Source organism: Phascolarctos cinereus, unplaced genomic scaffold, assembly GCF_003287225.1.
Source record: "Phascolarctos cinereus isolate Bilbo 61053 unplaced genomic scaffold, phaCin_HiC Scaffold_2;HRSCAF=192, whole genome shotgun sequence".
Taxonomy (NCBI): domain Eukaryota; kingdom Metazoa; phylum Chordata; class Mammalia; order Diprotodontia; family Phascolarctidae; genus Phascolarctos; species Phascolarctos cinereus.
This window is the reverse complement of record NW_027555625.1, coordinates 228,034,377-228,049,576: the sequence shown is the minus strand read 5'-3', so window position 1 is coordinate 228,049,576 and position 15,200 is coordinate 228,034,377. Positions and strand designations below refer to the sequence as shown.

The following is a 15,200-nucleotide window of genomic DNA, read 5'->3' as shown; positions in this document are numbered from 1 at the left end:
AGACACCTGAAGTCATAGCCCATGCATGATCTCTTTGAGAAACAGCAAACACAACAACCTGGTCCTGGTCCTGGTCCGAGTTGAGCCTATATAACTTGCTATGTAACCCCTCAAGGGGATACAGTTAAGCTTTATGAACCAGTTTTCTCATTTGTAAAATGGAGATAATGCTCCCTGTCTCAGGAGATATACTCCCTATCTCAGGCTTAGGACACCTTCTATGCCAGGAAAGGTAAATTATTGCCATGGTTTCGTGGTCCTCTCTGATTACTGATGGGCTTCGGACATTCGGACCCAATGGCTTTGGTATTGAGAAATGTTGCAAAGCTGTGCCTGAACCTTTTCTACAAGGTTGTCCACACAGTCCCACAGGCTCAAGAGCCTGATGGATCCAGCCACTGACTATGTCCCACGGCAGCAAGGGAGGAGGTGATAAGGAGTCGATACCAAAGCTGACAAAAGGAATGGGGGCTCTGGAGAAAAAGGCTTCATCAGACAATGGTCAGCAACCTGGGTTGTATCACCTCCCAAGCTTAATGCTCTCCCAACAACAGGTTCCCAAACTCCTTTTAGCTCCTTGGAATTCAGTATTCACTCCCAAGACACCCTGGCACCCATCCCAGCCTGGCTTCAAATTTTTTTTAATTTTTAACATTTTTTTACATTCTACATTTTTTACATTCACCCTCTGCCCCAAGTGGGCATAAGAACATGTGTCCGAGGGGGTTCAAGTCTCACCTCTGAGACATATTGGTTGTTCATCCTTTGGAAGGTCACTTAACTTTCTGTGCTCTAGGCAGCTCTCTGAGAGTTTAAGTTTCAGAGAAAGGTGCCAAACTGCATAGAGTTTCTTCATCTGCCAAGTTCCCTGTTATCAGTGGAATCACTGGTCCACCCCCATCCCATAGAAGATAAATATAAGGTAATTGCAGGGAGGAGACACTAATTATCAGAACATATTGGCTCCTTAACAGCCAGCTGAGGTGGGAAGGCATAAATTCTTGTCTTAATCCCTCCTACCAGCAGACACAATCAGCCCCCCATCCCCTTCATGTACTTACTTGGCATAGTACAAGATGGTCTCAAGCTTGATGGCTCCATCCAGATGGACATGAAGCTCTACCTACAGGAGAGAAAGAACTGTAAATGGCCATGGTAGAGAGAGGTCTGGAGACCCACGGAGCCAGGAGGCATACTAGAGATGTCAAGAGAGCAAAGCAAAGTGGTAAGGGAGAAAAAAAAAAGGTGGCAAGAATCCCTGGTCCCTCTCCTCATCCCCATCAAAAATCAGTATTCTGGATTTGACTCTAGGTCGAGAAGAGTCTGCCTGCCTGAAAGCTTGGGGAGTGCAGCAGACTCGTTCCCCACTGTGGGTCATGTTGGAAGATGAACCTTCCTTCAACTGTGTACCTTTGTAGCTCTGACCAGGGGGAAAAAAATCACTTAACTTCTTTCAAACTGTTTCCTTATCTGGAAAATAGGGTTGATAATACATACTAGTGTTACCTACCTTACAGAATTTGTTGTGAATAAAATAGGATGCCGATAGGGGCTGCAAATCTGATTTCACTAATATGGGGAACTCCCGGGTGATGAAATTCCTTTTACTAATACAGGTTGGCATGTTTCCTTCAACTTACACAGAGTTAGAGTTGCCAAGAACTTGGAGAAATAAAGTGACTTGCCCAGGGTTACACAGCCAGGATGGATCAGAGGAAAATGCTGCATAAATATTACACTTCTATACATGTATGAGTTATTATGAATAACAAAAGAATCCCTAACTTCCTTCAAGGCTTAGGTCAAGAATTACTTCTTCCTGCAAGAGTCCTTTACTCTCCACCCCCACTTCCCTCATTACTCTGTATTAACTTCTTTGGGTGGCATAGTGGATAGAGATCTGGCCCTGGAGACAGGAAGACCTGTGTTCCAGTTCAACCAGCAGATACATCCTAATAGCTATGTTACCCCGGGCAAGCCCCTTGACCTTCTACTGCTCTGGGCAGAGAATAGAAGGTGCTAACTTGCATTAGCAAAGGGAGTTTTTTTCACCCTGATGTTTCCCATTCCAATGAAATCACAGGTCCAGTCTCTATTCTGAAGTATAATATGAATATGAACTATTCTTAGTATTACTTGGGGGCAAAGGAGAGGTCCAGAAAAGGTGCTTAAAGTACCTGAGGAGAGACAAGACTTCCAGGGGGAGGGGAGTCAGGGAAGGCTTTCCAGAATCAGAGAATTTAGAACTAGAAGGGACCTTAGAGCTCATTTAGCCCAGCAGTTCCTAACCTCTTTTGTGTGTCTTGGAGCCCTCTGGTGAAGCCTTCTCAAAATAATATGGACTCTTCTTAGAATAATGGTTCATAATGAAGGAAATCTATTTTTAACTTACAGAATTGTGCGTCTGCATTGTTGTTCACCATAATATAAGCACCTTGAGGGTAAGAATTATTTCATTTTTATCTTTCTAGTTACATGGTGCCTGGAATATAATAGGCACTTAATAAATGCTTGTTTATTGTGCCTAGAATATAATATGCATTTAATAAATGCTTGGTTATTTTGCCTGGAATATAATATGCACTTAATAAACAGCTTGTTGAATGAATGAATGAATGGTTGCAAGTGAAGGGGAAAGTGAGGGAGTGAAGGAATCAGCAGTGGAATTACGCAAGGAATGAGGAGGACCCTGGAGAGTTCCTTCCAACAGCCTTGACCCATTAATACATTAGAACAATGAGTTCACCAGATTCACTAAAATGTCACCTGGGAATACAGGGACGTTGAAATAAGCTTATTTTGGTTAAACAGAGTTAAAAAGACCTGTATGTACTCAAAGAGACCCATAGGACTCCCTCATTACTGCCCACCATGGCTCCATGGGTTCTCTGGGTTCATGAGGTTAGTATTACAAGGTCAATCTCCAGCTGAGTCAATTATAGTTCCCCTATTCCATGGCTATAGACCCTACCTCTCCTTCCCTCAGGCTAATCCTCAGCCTGCCCCCCACCCCTCCCTGATGAATCTCTAATTCCATCGAGCCACTGCAAAAGTCCAGTAAGAGAGGGCTGGGATGAAAGAATTGAAATGACCCAGTACAATGCCAGCCTCACTGCCTGGACTAAAGAAACACCAACGTGGCTGCATACGTGCTGGTTAGACCTGTTCCATGACACAATAGCCATTGTGACTCTTAAGGACAGTTCCTGGCCTCTGGGGACAGGAAAAAGAAGACATAACTCCCTCCCGCCATCTTTTGTCCCCACCCCCAGCCCATGTAACTAGGAAACTGTCCCTCTAGCTATGCAGCCTCACTGGGGGCAGGGAACGTTCAACACCTGCAGGTCGGTTAACAGTACATAGAACAATTTAACCAAATAAGACTTCCTGGTCTCTAGCAGCCACAGGGATCCCAGAGCAGGGACTGTTGTAAGCAAATACAAAGATCCAATGTACAAGAAGAGTAAGGCAAGGGAGTGCATCAAAATGATTCCTTTAATACCAAGATCTCTAGTGTGGTGGGAAGAGCTCAGACAGAGTTAGGAGTCAGGAGGCCAGGGTCAAAGTCCAAGCTCTGACACTAATGTTATGCGACCTTGGGCAAGTCATTTCCCTTCCTCTGGGCTCATTTTCCTTCTCTGTCAAAAGAGGAGTGTGGAAGAAATGATCTCTGAGGTCTCTTCCAGCTAGATAACTCTATTAAAAACCTCATTTACAAAAATTTTGAGTCATATGTTTCATGGGTAGAGCTCTAATAAGAGCTCTGATCAGAATCAGAAGTTCTGAGATTTCATCAGAACCAAAAATGGTGGTTAGGATGGAGTGTACTTTTTTTTTTTTCTGAAAGGGCTTGAGCAATGGACCAGGATAAGGGGCCAGGATACTCATTGACTGTGGCTCATTCCTAATCCTCAGGAGGAAACCTTTCATCACCAGTTCAGCCTCCCAGGAGCACCCACATGACATCACCCCCAGGGGTAGATGATAACTATTGAGAAAGGAATTTTTCCTAGGAATTTAGGGATCAGGGCAAGAAAGTGCACTGCCCTTCATAGAGCAAGGAGCCAGAGACTGACAGGAAACATGATTATAGGGAATCTTGAATACAGAAGCTCCCTCAGTCAAGAGGGCACCCTGCCCAGTGGGCACTGTCCCAGGACAGGGAATGTAGAGGAGGAAGGAAGTCTGAGGGCATTGAGAGCTTTGCAGATAAGCAGAGGGAGGCTGGACTCTGGAGGGGATGAGGGAAAGTACTGGCAAGGAGAGCTAGTCAATCGAGTGTATGCCCAGCTATAGCTGGGAATCCCCATCTCTTTGGCTTCTCAGTCTGGGCACTATTTAACTAGCTGGTGGCACAGTTGCATCTGGGTTGGCAGGGACTCAGGAGCAGCTGGTCTGGTTCACTTCCAGCTACCACCTGCAGGAAGGTCCTTTGGGTTTGCTCCCTCCCATTAGGGAGGGCACTTGCCCCTCAGAGTTGCAATTCCAAGGGGGCAGCAGCAGGGCAGGAGTAAATGGTGCTCCCCTCCTGCTTCACCCTGTTCCCTGAAGCCTGGGTAACACATGCCCTTTCATTTCAGATTCAGGTTTAGTTGGTTGGTCTTCCAACCTGCCTTTCTGAAAAATTCTAATTTCCCTGGCAGATCCTAGGCCAACCCCCAATTTTGCAGATGAGGAAAGAAAACAAAAGTAACCTGACTTAAGACCACATAGGGAAGAAGTGGCCGGTCTATGATAAGAATCCACCATGAGGTCTATGACAAGAATCTAGGTTATTTTGATGCCAAATCCCAGGTTCTTTCCATAATACGATGTTGCATCACAGAGAGCAATGCGACATGTGCCTGAAGGGTAGGGGCAGTGAGTGGGCAGTAAATCAGTCATGTGCCAGAAGAAGAATTGGAAAAACTCTAGGCTCCTAGATACTCTCACCTTTAGTGTGATGTCCTGGGGAGGTCTTAAGTGCCTAGGAAGGGATATAGGGAATCTCTTCCTCCTTCTTCACAGCTCATTCCTTTTTGAGTTTCAATTGCAGGTAAGGTTCTCCCTAAACCCTAAAGAGCCGCAGGCAGAGCTGGAAGGATCTTATAAACCATCTAGTTCCATCCCCTTGTTTTCCAAAGAAGGAAACTGAGGTTCAGAAAGAGAAAATGTCTTATCCAAGGGAGTAAGTTTCTGAACTCTGGACTCTTTCCACAAACTACTTACTTACTCATCTCCAGTTTTGTGTGTGTGTGTGTGTGTGTGTGTGTGTGTGTGTGTCCTTGGCCAGACCACTCAGCCTAGAAAGAGTAATAACTTCTTCTGAGGACTGATCTGCCACCCTAGGATTTTCCAGGGAGGTAGAGTTCAATGGTTCATCATTGGAACTCCACCAGCACTACCAAATAAGACCACAGGAAGTAGCAGCCTGTGGGGAAAAGAGATCTGGAGTCAGGAGACCTGGATTCAAATCCTGGCTCTGCCACTCACTGCCCATATGGTACTCCCTTTCTCTGGACTTCAGTTTGCTCATAAGGGGGTCGGTCTACAGGATCCCTTCCAGCTCTAAATCCTAGGACAAGGAGGCTTGCTGGAGGTTGGCTACCCCTGGCCACTTTCTAAATGACAGTATCCAGTGGAGGTCACAAGGCAGACAAATCCCTAGAGTTGAGCTAAGCCCTGAGGATCCGTGACCTGCCTCTAAGATGACCCCGAAGCCCAGGTCCAGTCTGGACAGGCCAAGAAGCTGTTCTGCACAGACCAGATATCCGCTCGTCTTCCTGATCTAATTTTCTGTAAACAATACATTGGTCTAGGGCCAGGGATTGGAAGAAGTTCAGAGCTAGCTGAGGGTCCCTCAGGTGGTCCCTTGTGGGGACAGCAGCTGGGCAGGAGAGGTGTAGACTATTAAGAGGGGAAGAAGAATAGCTGGGGAGGAGTCCACCTTCAAGGCTACCTCCTCAGGGAAGTCTTCCCTAACTGTAGCACACATAACTCTGTTCTCAGAAGACCAATTCAACTCACCAAACATTAAGGCTCTGCTATGCGCTTAATGTACTCAGTGCTGGGGATGAAAAGATGATCAGAGCTTGCTTTCAAGGAGCTTATGATCTAATGGGAGAATACAACACGTACACCAATGAGGTAGAGTGTGATGAAATAACGAGATACTGTGCCTAAAGGCTTTACAAACCTTAAAAAAAACAAAAACAAATGGGGGACAGCTAGGTTGTGCAGTAGATAGAGCACCAGCCTGGAGTCAAGAGGACCTGAGTTCGAATCTGGCCTCAGACACTTGACACTTACTAACTGTGTGATCCCAGGCAAGTCACTTAACCCTATTGCCTAACAAAAAAAAAAAGAATAACAAATGAAAGGCAGTGTGGCAAAGTGGAGACCTAGGTTCAAATCCTGCCCCTAATAGATGCTAGTTGTGTGACCTTAGGCAAGTCATTAATCTGGGTGACTCTCTAAGACATGGATATACTGGCCTGCATTGATAGAAGTTTCCTCACCCAGTTTCTTATATGCTAATTAACTTGAAGAATTGCATACATAGGAACAATTCTTAGCATTAAAGATACTAAGTATAAGCTAGATGGTGCAATGGATAGAGTGCTGGGCCCGGAGTCAGAAAAACCTGAGTTCAAATCCAGCCTCAGACACTTACTAGCTGCGTGACACTGGGCAAATCGCTTAACCTTGGTCTGCCTCAGTTTCTTTAAGTGTAAAATGGGGATAACAATAGCATCTACCTCCCAGGGTTGTTGTTGAGGATCAACTGAGATAATATTTGTAAAGTGCTTAGCATGGTGCCCGGCACATAATAGGATAATAAATAATAATAAGTTAATAATAAATGCTTGTTTCTTTTCTTCCTCATTTAAGAGCAAAGAAGAGGTCCACACAAAACAGTCTAGGGAAATGTGAGGAAGAGAAATCACTTTTAGGGTGAAGGAGAATCAGGGAAGGCCTCTAGGATCATAGAATTTAGAGCTAGAAGGGATCTTGGAGGCCATCTAGTCCAACCCTCTCATTTCAGATGGGGAAACTGAGGTCCATCGAGATCTAGGGGAAATGACTCGTCCAAGATCACATAGTTAAAGTTAGTGGCAGAGCTGAGATTCAAAACCAGGCTTCTAGATTCTCAGTGCAAGCCTCTTTCCACTAGCCCTTGCTGCCCCTTTTACAGAGGAGATGTCACCTGAGCTGAGTCTTGGAAGAAGAAAAAGATTTTCAACAGACCATCCCCTGTAAGACTCTATTGCTAACCAGTGCTTCCAGGTTTGGAGAGTGCTTCTTAAATTCAGTCTTATCCTTTGGTCACAACATGTCTTGTAACACACTTAATTGTGTGCATCAGTTCTCTATTAGATCATAAATTCCCTGAAGGCAGGGGCTATTTTTCATCTTTGCATTCTCAGCTCAAAGTGCGTTAAGTGCACTATACCTGGGTTCAAGACAAAGAGGATGGTCTCCTGGAAGGGACAGAAAAAAGGGTAGGTTGAGAACAGAGAACAAAAGGGAGTGGAAGGAAATGAGGATTGGCTGATAGGCAAGAGTCTGTTCAAAGGTAGCTCAAATACTATGCTGAAATGAAGGCATAAGTCACAGGCTACTTTTAACTGCTAAACATTTCATTTATTTATTGTCATTAAGTCCTTTCAGTCATGTCTAACTCTTGGTGACCGCATTTGAAGTTTTCTTGGCAAAGATACTGGAGTGGCTTGCCATTTCCTTCTCTAGCTCATTTTACAGATGAGGAAATTGAGGTAAACAGGGTTAAGTGACTTGTCCAGGGTCACACAGCTAATAAGTATCTGAGGCCAGATTTGAACTCAGAAAGATGAGTCTTCCTGACTCCAGGCCCAGCACTCTATCCACTGTGCCACCTAGCTGCCCTAATTCATTTATAGTGAGTACATATCATCAATCATCATCATCATCATCACTGCTAACATTTACATAGACATAGGAGTTGGACCTGTGATTTCATTGATGTAGAGAATTCCTGGATAAGGAAACTATTTACCAGAACAGGTGTGTCATAGAAGAATTGCCTAAGATTTTGAGAAGTTAAGGTATCTGCCCACTGAACACAGATCTTCCTGGCTTTAAAGACGCTTCTCTACATACTATGCCACACTTCTTCGTAGTCCTTTTACAATTTATCATTGCATGTGATATAATAGGGAAGGAAGGAAAGAGAATAAGAATTTATATAGCACCTACTGTATGATCCTCATTCTACAGTTGAGGAAATTGAGGCAAATAGAGGTTAAGTGACTTGTTGCCTAAGGTCACACAGCTAGGAAATGTTTGGGGCTAGATTTGAACTCAGGTCGTCCTGATTTCAGGCCCAGCATTCTATCTGCTGTACCACTTAGCTGCCTCTACAGTAGACTTCAGAGCTGGAAAGACCTTGGAATAGAAATGTCAGAGCTGGAAGAGACCATCTACTCCAACCCCCTCATTTTACAGTCTTGTCCTCGAAACTAGACTTCTCTAGTCTTTCAAAGTGTAGCCAAGCACCAGGGTAGTAGTAATAGCAACAATAACCAACTAAATTAAAAGAGTTCTCCATCCTGATAGTCCAGAATAGCCTTCAGATGGGGGTACCTAGGTGGCACAGTAGATAGAGCAGGAGCCTTGAACTCAGGAGGACCTGAGTTCAAATGTGGCCTCAGATCAAACACTTGACACTTGCTATCTGTGTGACCCTGGGCAAGTCACTTAACCCCAATTGTCTAAAAAAAAAAAGGAGAATAGCCTTTAGATGCCATCCTCCCCTCCTGAACACACACACACACACACACACACACACACACACACAGCACCCACCCAGTGACTCAGGACAACTTGGCCAAAGCTTCTACCTTCTTCTTTCTACAGTCAGGTTTCTCTTTCTGGACTTTTGTCTCCCATTGCAGGAAGCAGATCACACAGATCAGGGCTGTCTAATAGGCCCAAATGTAGTCCATGCATCATTGATGTGGTATCATGAAGACACAGACACACATGCGTGTGTACATGCACATGCGTGCTCACACACACACAAACACACAGCATAATTCAGAAATGCAATAGCCTCCAAGCCATTTCTTTCACCTATGCTATTGTACCCATAAGCACCCCCAACCTCAGCCTCATACCCTTTGAACCATTGCCAATATGCGTAGATCTTGTCATGTCATTGCTCTGCTCAACAATCATTGGTGGGGGCAGCTAGGTGGCTCAGTAGATAGAGCACTAGAGCACCAGTCCGGGATTCAGGAGGACCTGAGTTCAAATCCGGCCTCAGACATATAATATTCACTACCTGGGTGACCATGGGCAAGTCAAAGTCACTTAACCCCATTGCCTAGCCAAAACAAACAAACAAACAAAAACCCAACAATCATCAAGGGCTCTTGGTTCCTCATGAGAAAAGTTCAGATTCATCTGTCTGGAGTTCACAGTCCAGTGCCAAGCTTCCTTCCCAGTTTTCTCACAGCCCCTTAATTTGCTCTACATTCCAGCCAAACTGTATATAACTTTCTATTCTTTGCACACATCCTGCGTTCTGTTTTCTCACTTCTACTTCTTTGCCCAGACTGGTGTCTATGCCTAGAATATCCTCCTTCTCCATCACTGCCTATTGAAATTCTACCCATCCTTTCCAAAGTAGCCCAAATGCCTCTTCCTCCTCCAGGAAACCTACCTTGATCTTCTATAATGACCTCCCCCTAAGACTTCACTTAGTACTTTGCTTGTATTTTTCTAATGCACTTAGCTATAAACTATTACAAACACTATTATAAAATATCAGTGTTTGTCTTTCATCTTTCTACTAGACTGCAAGCATAGAGCTCTATGTACAGTAGGCAATTAAACAAATGACCCCTTTTGGAATCTAGGATTCATAAGTAGGTAAAAAAAAAAGAATTCGGACTCCCAGAGGTAATGACTTTTGAAAATATTTATTGATATCTTGTTTTTCCATCACCTTCACTGCCCAATAGATAATTGCATGTTATAGATCTCCCAAAGTTAAAAGACCTTCAAGAGCTAAAGAAATGAAAATTTAAGAGTGGGATTTGAGGTAGGTAACTGAGGTAGGCATGTCACATCATGCCCCATAACAAGCTGTTTATTCTGTCTACTCCCCCTCATTACCTAAAGGTGAAATCAACGCCAGTGACAGAAAGGTTCAGGTGTCCTTGACTCCCACCCTTTCCCACAGCCCAGGACCTTTCCTAGCCTAACCCTGAGAAGGTGATGAACTAGCCCAGCTCAGTCTCAACTCTGATTCTCCCAAGGGGAGTAAAGACTTCAATCAGGCTCCATCTGGCTGAAATCTGGCTCCCCTCCACACTTGGGGATGAGAATTTCCCAGGCTCAGACTAACTCCACAGCATCTGGTCCATGATATAGAGCATTTCTCCAGATACTAGTATGCCTGGCCAGGCAGGCCACAACCTTTGGCAGAAAATGCTGAACACAATTTGGAAATATAAACCTTTCCTGTTATGGCCAAGGCTTAAGCAATGTACAAGTCCCTCTGTACTGAACCCCCCTTTCCCCTTCCCTGCCCTGAGCCACTAGAAAGCTCCACCCTCCTGATACCTTCTATTTTCCTCTGTTAATGCTATCATGCAAATCTACATTTGACTGTTCCAAGTACTTTCGCCATTCAGTATCTACACTATGTGATTTCGATTCTCACAAGATGCCACGGTACAGAGGAAAAATTACACTTGATGAAAGGATCAGATTCCATGTCTGACACAATTTGTGTTATCTTGGCCAAATCACCTCCCTGGGCCTCAGTTTCCTCATCTGTAAAATGAAAGGGATTGCACTAGATGGCTTTTATAATCCCTTCCAGCTCTAAAACTATGATCCTTGGTATCTTGTGCCCATTTTACAAATAAGGAAAACTGAAGCCAAGACATAGGTAACTGAATTATAACAGCTGATATTTCTATACCACAAAGTGCTCTCCTTGCAACAACCCTGTGAGATGCACAGGGAAGATAAGGATTATCTTCTCCATTTTATCAGTGAAGAACCTGGGGCCCAGAAAGTAAGATAATTTGACCAAGGTTATGCAGCTAATTGGTGGCAGAGCTAGGGCTTGAAATGGGGGATTTGGACTCCACAGTATTATAGCCCTTTACATCAAGAGTCACAGAAAATCAGAGATGAAGGGGACCTGCAAGGCCGTTCACTCCAACCCTTCATTTTACAGCTAAGGAAACTGAGGGCCAGAGAGGGAAATATCCCTGCCTAAGGCCCCTGTGAAAGTTCCTGGAAGAACTGGAATTGAAACTCAGATCTCCTGAATCCACTACGAGGTTGAATGACTCCTGAGAAATGCTAAATGTACAGATCTCTGAAATGCTCTCTACTATTTTCACTCCCATTCCAGACTGGATAGGAAAGGGTATGCACAAGCAGGCCTGTGCTTCCTTATTCTTAAAGGAAAGTGAAGGAAATAAGCTCTTAAATAGCACCTACTATGTGCCAGGTACTGCACCAAGCACTTTTACAAATATTACGTCATTTGATCCTCACAACAATCCTGAGAGGTAGGTGATGTTATTAACCTGATTCTACAGTTGAGGTAAGCAGAGGTTAAGTAAGTGCCCAAGATCAGGCAGCCAATAAGTATCTGAGATCAGATCTGAACTCAGGTCTTCCTGACTCCAGGCCCAGCAATCTGTCTGCCTCTGAGGGTTTCATCCTATATTTAAAGGGATGGAATTAGCTTTCTGATCTTACCAGCTGAATTGTCTTTCTGTTCTTCCCTCCTAGTTACTATAGGATATACTGGGAGGGGGCAGCTAAGTTGTGCAGTGGACAGAGCACAGGCCTGAAGTCAGAAGGACCTGAGTTCAAATCTGCCCTCAGACCAAACACTTGACACTTACTAGCTGTGTGATCCTGGGCAAGTCACTTAAGCCCAATTGCTCCCCCCCCCAAAAAAAGGATATACTGGGAGGGCATGTGGTTTATTAGACAAAGCATGGGGCTAGAGATCAAGAGATTTAATTTCTTATCTCTAATCCTCCCCAGTGATATTAGTCAAATTATTTCTATTCCCTGAAGCTCAATTTCTCCAACTGTAAAATGAGGGGGCTGAATGAGATGATCCTTAATATCTCTTCTGGTTCTAACATTTTAAGTTAAGCTCTAAGGGCTCATGCAGCACTAAGACCCTTCATACAGGGCCATAGAACTTGGAGCCGAAAGAGAACTTTGACATGTAATCCATTACTTTTGTTCAACACAATGAACAGATGAGGAAAGGGAGGCCCAGCAAAACGGTGGCTTATACAAACCATATGGATAGCAGAGAGGAGAGCTGGGATTCAAACCCAAGTCTTCTGACTCAAAACCCATGCTTGTTCCAGCCTACCGTGTGCTCTCCGTTCTAAAGTCCCTCCCAGTTCTAACATTCGATGTTCTTTGTTCTAACATTCTCCTGACACTGACAGGCTGCTCTAAGGTCCCTTCCAGGGCTAACACTCAAACGTTCTGTTCTAACATTCTCCTGCTCGGACGGCATCTGCTGTAAGGTCCCTCCCAGCTCTAACACCATTCTCTGTTCTAAGCTTCTCCCCGCTGTAACAGTCTCTGAGGGTGATAGGTGCAGAGCTAACGTTTCTGGTTCTGAATGGTCCCCGCCAGAATGCCTATTCTCCACCCCAGCTGTGCGTTCAAACAACAGCTCCATCCCAGCCCTGGATGCAAATGCGGGGGGCCATGGCTAGGGGGAAGGGGAAGTTTCCTCTGCAGTCTCTCCCTCAGACCGTGGCAGCTAGGGGGCCCTAGGAGTGGGGTCTGCAGGGTTCCAGGGGCTGGCAGTGGAGACCCGGGGCTCCCCAGTGGTCAGCTCCTTCCCTCTCCCACTCACCCAGCCACCCCCGGCTCCCGGCTCCCCTTGCTCACTTTAGGCTTATCAAACACTGGCGGCTGGCTCATGGTGACCGTCTGCATTCGGTGCGTCCGTCGGTTCTGCCAGCTCTCTGCCGGGGGTTCCCGTCTCGGCCTCGTGAGCAGCCACCCCAGTTTTAACCCGGCTCTCGGGCTCCGGCCCGCCCCCGGCCCGGCCTGGGCCCCGCCTCCTCCACGCCCCCTACATACCCGCTCCTCCCTCTCCCTCTTTTTTCTCGCTCGTCGCAGCCCCGAGCCCCGGACGCTTCTCCCTAGCTGGCCCCGGCAGCCAGCTGCGAGTCTGGAGCTCCCAGCAGTTCCCACCCCGCAGCCACCTGGTTCTTGCGTCTGGAGGAAGAAGTCACCGACTCTCAATCTTACTGATACCCCAAAGTTTCCAGGAATTCAACTTCTGGTCGGGCGCCCGGGACCAGGGCCAGGGCTAAGGCCACGTGGGCCTATGGGAGAAACTCCTGAAGATGATGTCCCCTATACAGAAACAGTGGCATCCCTGTTGACAGAGTAGAGCGGTGGAGCCAAAGAGCCCTGGACTGCAGGCTAGACCAGCGTTGGACTCCTGGCCCTGCCGTTAATGTGCTATCTGTGCTTTGACAATCCTTGAGCCTCAGTTTCTCAGTTTCTAATGACAAAGGAGGTGGTTGAAGACCATCTCTAAGGGCCCTTAGCTCCAGACTGTATTATTAGAACCACGATTATCAGACCTTTAAGAAGGATATCCTCTTCCCCCCAAGCCCTCTCATTTTACAGTTGAGAATGGGAACATGACTTGCCCAAGATAACAGAGTAAAACTAAGTCAAATTCGTAACCAGGTCTTCTGTCACCAAAACCAATGCTCCTTCCTCTATACTTGCCTTTCTTTGTATCCCAGTGCTTAGCATGGTGCCAGCACATAGTAGGCACAAAACATGTTCAAGTTTAGTGACTGACTGACTAGACCACACAGCCACAGGTAGCACTGGTAAAAGCCCTACTTCATAGACAAGATTCAGTCAAGTTTGTTTTAGAATCACCAACTTTGTTAATCCATGAGCAAAAGATTATGCAAGTTAATGCTCTTTAGGTCCAGCTAACCTGGCCTATCTGTTCATGTGCAATATTCCAGATCCCATCTTCAGAACTTTGCAAAGGCTGTCCTCTTTCCAGAGCTGACATTCCATATTCTATGAGATCTGATTAAAATGCAGAGAAGGGCAGTGTGGTAGAAATAGTTTTGGACTTGATTTCTAGAAGTATTAATAGTGATTCACATTCCTAGTGGCTTTGAGGTTATAAAATCATTGAAAAGCACTTAATGGCTCCAGTTAAAGAACATTGATAACCTGGAGTTGGGGGGAGGGGTGGGAGGAGAGTGGAGTAGGGTGGAGTAGGGGTTGGGCTGGGGCCCAAGCAGTTAGGATGGGGTGGGCCTTGGGTCAGGTTGTATAAATTGAAGTTAAAGAATCTGGGGGTATGATGTTTGCCCTTCCTTCTCAAAGTGGACCATGACAACAGGAAGGTGATGTCATGATTTGCAAGTGAATTGGATTTAAGTGAGGGAGGGCTGTGCAAAGTCATCAGCCTCACTGCCTCCTCTGGAGTCATTTGGGTCCAGTGGCAAAATATAGATCAGGATGATGACTGGAGATGGCCCTGCATGCAGTGGGAGGCCTTGGCCTTTTTTAACTAAGGTCTTTCCCAGGTCTGAGTCGGACTGGGGCAACACCCATTCTGTGATTAAGGCTAGGTAAGAAATGAGACAAAGAATGGCCTCTTTTACCTAGTTAAATTTTTTTTTGAAACACACATACACACAAACAAAAAACCCAAGAAAAAAAAATCAATCTAAAAGGGGAAGACCCTCAGGGTTTCTGACCAAAACAGAAACAATTGCTATTTACACTCACTCTGATTTGGGTTTGAGGCATGGTCCTTAAAAAAGAAATCTAGCCCATAAACCCCAAGATATTTTTCGAAGTTTCAGTGATCAAAATTCATATTGCTTTGGTCAGAACACTGACAGGTAAGGGCATGACTCCCTATGTGGAGGGGAAAGGGAAAGAAGAAAGGAAGGAGGGAGGGAAAGAGGGAGGGAGAAAGGAAGGAAAGAAGGAAGGAAGGAAGGACCTGCATTGCCTAAATGGCACCGGCCAGCTGTGTCCCAGTGGGGCAGCCACCACCGTTCACAGATCCCACTCACAGATCTCTGTGTGTCCTTTGCTCTCATGACATCAGGAAGGCAATGTCATGACTTACAAGTGAATTGGATTCAAGAGAGGAAGGGCTGTGCAAAGTCACCAGC

The 15,200-nt window shown here is 45.5% G+C and overlaps 1 protein-coding gene across 1 annotated transcript in view; it reads right to left on the bottom strand.

Annotated features, from left to right (window-relative positions):
* ADA (adenosine deaminase) overlaps positions 1-13,046 on the bottom strand; it is a 29,147-nt gene extending 16,101 nt beyond the window's left edge. Inside the window, exons 1-2 of the mRNA XM_020984116.2 lie at positions 12,916-13,046; positions 1,062-1,123 (exon numbers count right to left, since the gene is read on the bottom strand). Coding sequence (XP_020839775.1) covers positions 1,062-1,123; positions 12,916-12,963 — 110 coding nt within the window. The 5' untranslated portion in view covers positions 12,964-13,046. The remainder of the gene's footprint in view (positions 1-1,061; positions 1,124-12,915) is intronic.
* Between the last annotated feature and the right edge of the window lie 2,154 nt (positions 13,047-15,200).